At 51.0% G+C, this 9,230-nt stretch overlaps 1 protein-coding gene across 1 annotated transcript; it reads right to left on the bottom strand.

The window, feature by feature from the left end:
• Window positions 1-8,164: 8,164 nt before the first annotated feature.
• Window positions 8,165-8,434, bottom strand: LOC124661969. Its single transcript, XM_047199859.1, has one exon. It carries the CDS (start codon window positions 8,432-8,434, stop codon window positions 8,165-8,167), a length of 270 nt encoding a protein of 89 aa, XP_047055815.1.
• Between the last annotated feature and the right edge of the window lie 796 nt (window positions 8,435-9,230).

Below are 9,230 nucleotides of genomic sequence, written 5' to 3'. Positions count from 1 at the left end.
AGGGGTTTTACCCCCTGGTTCCATTAAAGCAACCAAGGTTTTTCAGTGTTTTTACAGTGCCAGCATTACATCAGATCAAACTCAACAATTTAGGCAGGAAAAAAACAAAAAAGACACTAGACTACGACATGGACGGAGAAGAGCATCCACTAGCACAAGGTGCAGTCCGGTCCAGCAAAATCATCTCCAAGTGATACGCAACAGCTCGCTTCTTGTCTTCTCCAGGAGCAGCAGGTTTCTATCCAGAAGCTCAGGCATGCTTTGTAGAAAAAGGAGTTGTAATATGAGCTACGATGTGGGCGTGGCCAATTAGGCTATGCTACTACGTACTGGTTAAGGGGAATAAAAATCCTGAGCCTTTTTTTCGCTTGAGAGAAAACCCGAACTCTCCTATGAATACCTGAACAATGTCAACAAAATAACCTAGCCTACCCCAATTTGTTTGGGAAGTTCAAATTTTTTAGAAGAAAGGGGTTTTACCCCCTGGTTCCATTAAAGCAACCAAGGTTTTTCAGTGTTTTTACAGTGCCAGCATTACATCAGATCAAACTCAACAATTTAGGCAGGAAAAAAACAAAAAAGACACTAGACTACAACATGGACGGAGAAGAGCATCCACTAGCACAAGGTGCAGTCCGGTCCAGCAAAATCATCTCCAAGTGATACGCAACAGCTCGCTTCTTGTCTTCTCCAGGAGCAGCAGGTTTCTATCCAGAAGAGAAGTGTGAGCATCCTTGCAAAGAAGCCTCCACCTTGACCATACCGCATCCATCCCAGACCAAGTTTTTCCCTGGAAACAAAATTCGTTACGCGAGGTCCAGAGAGACCAAATCACAGCCGAACAAAAGGTATTGATCACTGCATTTTTATCATTGCTAATCCACCATATGGCAACAACAGATAGGAAATCAGAGCCAATGCAAATACCAAAAATATCAGAGATCCCTCCCCAGATGACTTGAGCAACAAAGCACTTAAACAAAAGGTGATCTACTGACTCATATCCTCAACCCGGCGGCCCTTACTCAGGTTATCCCTGGTGAGGATTTTATTGGTAGTAACTAGCCACAGGAAAACATGAATGCGAGGAGGTACTACCAATTTCCAGACAGCCAGAGTGTGGATGGGAACAATCCCACCATTGTTAACCACACCATAAAATGATTTGACTGAATACACACCAGAGGGGTGGAACGTCAGATTGGCATATCCTCATTAGTATTTAAATGGAGAGAACTAAGTTAGTAAGATCAATCCAGCGATCATATAGCTCGGTATTAACAGTTCTGCGGAAAGAAATCTAAAGCTCTAACCATCCCAAACACTAGCAATAGTGTGGTGATGTTCATTAGCTATGACATAGAGATCCCAATATAGGACAGCAAGACTGCAGTGCCCAACTCAAATATCCTCCCAGAACAACACTTTATCCCCTTTACCAACATTCCATCTAAACCCAACCTTCTCAGCATGCGCTGCCCACATAACCCCTTTCCAAAAAGGGGAGCAGCGAGGAGGATTGCCCCAAAAAATGTTTGTGGCAAGATCATATTTGGACTCCACAATTGTTTTCCAGATTTTATTACTATCCATATGGTATCTCTTAATCCAGGAAGACAACAAACAAAGATTAAAATCTCTAAGATTGTGGATACCCATTACCCCCGAACTCTTTCTTCTGAGTAATCAGACCCCAATCAGCAAGATAATACTTGTGGTTCTTAGGGCTTTCGTCCCAGAAAAAATTAGCCATTTGGGAGTTAATAGCTTTAGTTGCCCACTTTAGAAACTTGATGAAAGAAAGCAAGTTTACAACGGGATACTAGCAATGAAACTTGATAACAATCTGCCACGCCACCCAGCAATACCTTTCATAATTTTGTCAATCACTGGTTGGATGTCCTCTTTTCTAAGCTTAGAATGATGCAGAGGAACACCCAAGTACTTAAAGTGGAAATATCCAAGATTACAGCAAAAAACATGTGCAAACAGATTAATTTCCTCCTCGGGAAGATTAATTGTCATAAGGTCGCTTTTGTGATAGTTAATGCGCATACCCGACATCTGCTCAAAGTAGGTCAACAACCATTTCAGATGTTGAGCCATCCTCAAATCATTTTTCAAGAAAATGATGGTGTCATCAGCGTATTGGAGGCTAACACCACCAGGGATAACCCTAGGAAGCAAACCTTCAACCAAACCATGTTGCGCAGCTTTAAAAAGCATTTTTGAAAAGACATCTGCAACAAAGTCAAATAGAATGGGCGAAAGAGGGTCGCCTTGTTTCAGCCCTTTTCTAGCAATGAAATACAGACTGCTTTCGTCATTTATTCTGACACAAAAAGAGCTTCTGTGTAAAATGGACTTAATCCACAATCTCACCATTGCGCCAAAACCCCTAGAAATTAACATTTTGTCAAGAAAGTCCCAACTAACCCTATCGTACGCTTTTTCGTAGTATAGCTTCAAAACTAGACCACAATCACCATTAGTGTACAGAATGAATAACCTCGTGGGCAGGGATCACGCTCTCAAGAATATATCTCCCTTTTAAGAAGGCAGTTTGATTTTGAGAAATAAATCTATGACCAATTGGTGCCATTCTATTGGTAATAGCTTTTGTGGAGATTTTTAGACTACAGTTACCAAGACTGATTGGTCTAAATTTCTTCAAATCTTTAGCATCGGGTTCTTTTGGAATTAAGGTGATGATAGCATAATTAAGCCTGGACACATCCAACGCTGCCAGCCTCAAACTCTCTAACCAAAGCCATGAAGTCATGCTTAATAACAGACCAGAACTTCTGGTAAAAAAGGAAAGAGAAGCCATCAAGGCCAGGGCCCCACATGCATAAGAACACATGATAGCATTTTCAATTTCTTCTTCTGAAAATGGACTATCCAAGGAGAGCCTCTCCTCGTCGGTGAGAAGGTCACTCTCATCCCAAATATTTGACCCTAAGGCAATATTAGGAGTGTCCTCACAGGAGAACAAGTCCTTATAGAAAGACACCGCTATATTAAGCATACTCTTAGTATCATTAACAGGGGGAAGTTCAAATAAGCATGTTAATGATGAAATGGTGAGGCTCTCTCTACCATGGTCCTGTAGAGTTGTTACTTGCAGTATCTTGCCAACCTAGCTTGTCCAGCGGAACTGAACAGCAACCGCCCTGGAACTTGTGCTGATTTGGACCACAGCTTGGAGCCTAAGAGCATCTCCAGCCGCGTCCCCCAAAGCGTCCTCTAAACCGCGCCGGATTGAGCGTTTGGGGGACGTGTTTCGTTCGTGCCGCCTTTGGGGGACGTCGCTCCCCAGTCGCGTCCCCCAAACAAAAATTCGGAAATTTTAAACTTAACGAGATTCGACTAAGATTCGTCCAAACTTACATAGATTCGAACGAAATTTGACTAAATTTAAACTAAACCTAATCTAGAACCACTTGCGGCGGCCGGAGGCGTCGTAGTACTGCTGCAAGTTGTACATCTCGTCGGTGACGACCTCCTGCTTGACGCGCTCGTCGACGGGCTCGTCCTTCATCAAGCCGCTTGGTCCTGCCTCGCCGTCGTCGGTGAGGTCCACCAGCGGCTTGCCGGAGTCGCGGATGGACAAGGCGATCGCCGCGTCGAGGTCGCCCCTCCAGGCGTCCTTGTCGTTCATGGACGCCAAGAACTCCGCCCGCAGACCTGGGCAGTCCTCGGGGTCATCGCTGCTGGCGATGAGCCGCTGCTGCCGCTCATACTCCGCCAGCAGCGCCGCCTGCGACGCTTCCTCCGGCTCCTCCTTCACCTCCGGCTTTGGGATGAGGAGGGCGCCGCCGCGCCTACCTTGCTGCCGCTGCCGCCACGCCTCGTGTTGGCGGGCGTCGCCGGCTCCTCCTTCACCTCCCGTTTGGGGACGGTGTACGGCGCCGACCGGTAAGACGAGGACGGCGTCGATCGCGCCGGTCCTGAGGAAGAAGAGTGCGAGGAGGACGCTGCCATTGAGGAGACGGCGGCGGCGACGATGGCATCTCCAGCCTTGGAGCGCCGTTGCGGATGCCGCGGATGACGTTCTCGAGGGTGCGCCCCGGAACGCCCTGCAACAGGCGCGGCCGTCCTTGTTCCAGCTATTGGGGCCGCCGACGAGCCCCTCGGTGCTGTGCATCTCGATGTCGTACTTCGCCTTGAAGTACGTCGTCCACCAGGCGTCGTTGTTGTTGACCGCCCACGTCGGATCCAACCGCTCCCGGGCGGTGAGTTGAGCCCGACGGGCCTTGACGGCGTCCCACCATTGGTCCGTGCGCGGCTTCGGCGGCGGCGGAACGCCAATGCCGTTCACGGCCATCTTCCAGCCGCCGCTGCTTGACAGCCGCATGTCCGGCGGGACTGGATACCGGGCGTGGTACATCGCCCACGCCTCCGGCACGGTGAGGCTGCCGCGGCCGAAGCCGTTCGGCACGGCGATCTTGCGGGAGGACGAGCTCGACATTTTTGGAGCGACGAGGAGAAGATCTGGGAGGGGGGAGGCGGCGGCGACGAGAAGGTTTGTGAGCGGTGAGAACTGCAGGGCGTCTTTAAACAGCGGCGGCAGCGGGTGGTTGCACGCAATAACGCCGGCGCGGACGGCCACGCGGCCATGCACGACGAGACGCGTCCCTGCGTCACCTGGGAAAACAGGGACGCCATTAACATCGCTTGACCAAAGGTAGGCGACGGGGTTTTAGGCTTCCGAGCCGCTGACGCGTCGGGCTCGCCACTCCCCGCCTCGCTTTTCGCTGTGTCCGGCGTGCCCGGAGCGTCCCCTGTGGGACGGGGACGGGCTCGGAGCGCCGGACACCGTATGGGGGCGCGCCGGATAAAAATGGGCTTTGGGGGACGCGGCTGGAACGGGTTTTTTGTCCGGCACGCCCAAATCCCTTTGGGGGACGTTTTGGGGGACGCGGCTGGAGATGCTCTAATCATGAGCAATATCCTGAAGCTGTAACCGCCACTAAGGAACAACGAAACTCACACTTATTTCCGCTGTACTGTGAACTTTTACATCAAATGACTTGTCGTGAGTGAGCTTATGTTAGGCTTGATATTTTTGAATACCGGTGTTGTTACTATTGTTGATAGGGGATCTAAATATTCAGATAGTGACTTTGCTATTCTGAACACAATGACATGGACTGTATAGTTTTAAAACTTCCAATTGGTTAAATTTTCTTTTCTGAAGGTCGCCCTACCAATGCATGATCTGGGCAATGATACTGAAAGTGTGTATTTACGGATAAACTGTTACTGTGATGGATGGAACGCTATTAGCCTAGCTAGCTAAGCTGCCATTGCTATCCATCTGCACGTATATGCTTCAAATGACAACCATCCATTGCGTTATATGCTCTTCCATCTTCACGGTTTTGTTTGATGTTATGTGCTGGTTTTAACAGTAATATATGGGATATATAAAAACTCCGTGACTCTTCTGGATTATCTGAACAATGTCCTGCACTCCCGCAAGACCAAGGCAAGTGACATTGTATTGTTGCAAGTTCAGGTACGACAACTGTTCATCAGAATGAATGCGAGTTTGTATATGGAAAATTTGTTGTTTTCTTAGACTAGACTTCCTGTGGTCACAAGGCAGCAGATTTACCACTGTGCCGAGGCTCCCCTTGTACTACATGTAATTAATTAACATGGGGAATTGCCATTATCCGCTTAATTGTGAGGAAAGATTTGCAAACAAGGTCGTTGGTTCTGCGATCTCCTGAGCAGAATGACATGGGATGTATAGTTAAAAAACTTCCAATTGGTTATTTCTTTTCTGAAGGTCGCCCCGCCAATGATAATGGAAGTGCGTATTTAGGGATAAACCGTTACTTATGGATGGAACGCTTTTAGCCTAGCTAGCTAAGATGCCATTGCCATCCATCTATGCGTATATGCTTCGAACAACAGCCATCTATTGCGTAATATGCTCTTCGATCTTTACGGTTTTGTTGGATTATGTGCTGGTTTAACAGTAATATACGGGATTTTAAAACTCCACAACTCTTCTGGATTATCTGAACAATGTCCTGCACTCCTGCAAGACCAATGCAAGAGACATTGTATCGTTGCAAATGCAAGTTCAGTTACGACAACAGTTCATCATCAGAATGAATGCGAGTTTGCACATGGAAAATTTGTTGTTTTCTTAGTATATACTGTAGTTACTTCATGTAGTTAATTAACATGGGGAATTGTCATTATCCGCTTAATTGTGTGGAAAGATTTGCAAACAAGGTCGTTGGTTCTGCGATCTTACGGGAGAAAATTACAAAAAACCACCACATTTCAGGCAGTAGTTTCAAAAAACCACCACTTTACGATTTTTTTTCAAAAAACCACCGGTAACACGTAACAGATAGCACTGATTCCACTCTGATGCTAGTTTAATCGCCAAACTGACATGTGGGTCCCAGTGTCGCAACTGATTAACGCTAAAGGGAGAAGCACCATATATTGGTTATAGTTCTGGACTTATTTGTAATTTTTTTTTCCTTTTCCTTATTATTTTCCATCACAACCTCATTGTGCGTTGACCAATTTGCCTGGAGGCCGATGCTCTGTGCGCGTCGGTTAGAGGCCAGCCCGCACCGCTCTGGCTGGTGCTCGGCCGCGCCGTCCTGGTCGGCGATGGAGCTCGTCCCGCCAGCCCCCGGCCAAACCTCGCCCCGCTCTCGCTCTAGCCGGCGCTCGAACGGACCACGCCCTGCCCGAACATCGCCCCGCGCCGCTCCGGTCGGACCTCGGCCGGACCTCGCCCGTCCCGCCATGGCCGGCGCCCGTCCCGCCGCCGCCGCCCGTGCTCACCTCGCCATGGCCGGCGCTCACCCGCGCTCGCCCCGCGCGGCCCTTGCCAGCCCCGGCCGTCGCGCCCCGGCGGGACCTCGCCCTTGCCGCCTGGCCGGAGCTCGCACCCATGCCCCCGAGCCCGCCCCGCGGCCGCCGGAGAGGAGGACGGGCCTGCCCGCGCCCTTATCGCCAAGCCGCCGTCGGCCGCGGCGAGGCCTTGTGCCGCATGGTCTCGCGCGCATCTCCGCCGTCGGCCGGCCGTAGGCTTCACCGGAACCGGCCCCGACGGCTTCGGCCCGACCCGGAGATGGCCCGGCGCCCGCGCGAACCGTGCACGCGTGGAGAATGGGAAGGAGCATGATGCCGACGGCGGCGCGCTCCGAATGCCGTTCGCGTTCTCGACCAACGAGGAGAAGAGAGGCCACTTGGGGCCGGGATGAAGGTCACGACTAGGCAGGTCAAGGGCGCATGCATAGCCGAGCTGGGACGGGTTGGAGCTCGGCGGACGACGGCGACGCTCGTGCTGCAGATCGACGGCGGCGCTCGTGCTGCAGATCCCCGCGCCCGCCCCTTGCCGGAGCCGGAGCTCGCCGCGAAGCGCCCGCCCCTGCCCAAGCCGGAGCTCGCCGCGACGCGCCCGCCCCTGCCCAAGTCGGGGCTCGCCGCAGCCCGTCCCGTGGATAGACAAGAAGGAGTCTGGAGGGAGAAGAAACTGACAGTGGGCCCCACGATAACTTACAAAAAAACCCAAAATTTTGCAACCCTACATCGATGGCCTCCGTTGACCGTTTTTGACTACCACGTCAGCCTGACAGTGGGGCCTAGATGTCAGTTTCGTCATTAGACCAGCTTTAGACAAGGATCAGTGCTTTTTGTTACTTGTTAGCGCTAGAGTGGTGGTTTTTTGAAACATTTTCGTATAGTGGTGGCTTTTTGAAACATCTGCCTGATATGTGGTGGTTTTTTGTAATTTTCTCATCTTACGGTGAACTCACATAGAGTACTTCTATTTCCAATGTGGCTTTTCCTCACGTGAGAAATCACAAGTACTATGCACGGGTGTTCGATAATGCGCTTGATGCCCCAGTTTCAGATGTTTAAGACACGGGCACATTGCCATCAGACGCATGAATCCCTGAAAAAAATTCAGTTTAGGGGAAAAAACAAACTGGGAAGTACGTCGCATTCAACCGGCAACTTGGAATATGTACATCTTCAGACTAAATTCAGTTCAAAGAAGAGGCGGCAACGAGGAGGAATCATATCGATCAATCTCTCCCCATCCGACCTTGGCTTGGCAACAGACTCGAAACGATCACAATCGACCTCTAGAGGAGTCTGCAGGCGGCGACAGGACCGGTCAGGGCCACATCACGTCCACCGCGATCCTGGAAATGGCAGCGAGATCCTCGAACGAAGATTCCTCCTCCTTGGCCTCCCCGGCGGCGGCCCCCTGCTTCGCTCCCGTCGCAGGCGGCGCGCGTTGGCCCTTGGCGGCGGCTGCCGCGGCGACCGGGGCGGGCCGGAACTCCCGCAGGCTGTGGCCGCTCACGTAGCAGTTGGCCGCCAGCATGCTGGTGCTCCCCGCGCCACCGAGCAGCTCCGACAGAAGCAACACGATCGAAGCCATCAATGGCGCTGCTACTCTCTTGACTGTTGGTGGTGTGCCTGTGTGTATGCTCGCTGGAAACTGTGGTGGTAGCTGGGAAATAATGGCGCGCTAGCTGTGGATGGGGAAGAAGGGTGTGGGGCTGTGGGTTTATATACCGCGCGGCGCCGGCAAGGTTTAAAGGTGGGCCGCGTGTGGTTTGCGGTTACGGCGTCTGCGCACAAGCCATCAATGGCCGCCGGTTTGTTTGGTCCGAAGCTAGCCGAACCGACGGCCGCTGGGTTTCGCTCGAAACAGCGGGCGGAGACAGGCACGCCAACTTGCCGTCTCCCTTTTGGGAGACTACGTGGTCTTTTCTTTCTGATGAGTTCAGCTCAGCTGATGCGTGTCGTGTCGTTGATATGTGTCCTTCTCCAAGCTCCAAAGCTAGCTCCGGCTGCTGCTGACTTGCTGTGCGGCGTGTGCCGACGTTTGGTGTTGCCGGTACAACAACACGACGGATAGAATCAGCGCGGCGTCGTGTCATCCGTGCAACTTAATTTTTTTTTTTAATTCTCTAAAATAAAGAGCTACATGTCACGGTGGACATAAAACCCGAAACCCGAATTACCCGGACCCATACTGTCCAAAACCCGGAAAAACGATGCAAATCGGGTGGCAATAGTCAAAAGTCAAAACCTGAATTAATTTCGGGAGTCTTGGGCCTAGGCGCCCTAAGACAACCACACCGACGAAACAACGACATAACATGAAAGAGCTTGTCCTAAGGTATACAATAAAGTCGTGTTTCGAACGTTGAAGAACGACAACTCCAAAA

This window comes from Lolium rigidum, chromosome 6, assembly GCF_022539505.1.
Source record: "Lolium rigidum isolate FL_2022 chromosome 6, APGP_CSIRO_Lrig_0.1, whole genome shotgun sequence".
NCBI lineage: Eukaryota > Viridiplantae > Streptophyta > Magnoliopsida > Poales > Poaceae > Lolium > Lolium rigidum.
Note: the sequence above shows the minus strand (reverse complement) of the source record. Positions and strands in the feature narration are given on the sequence as shown.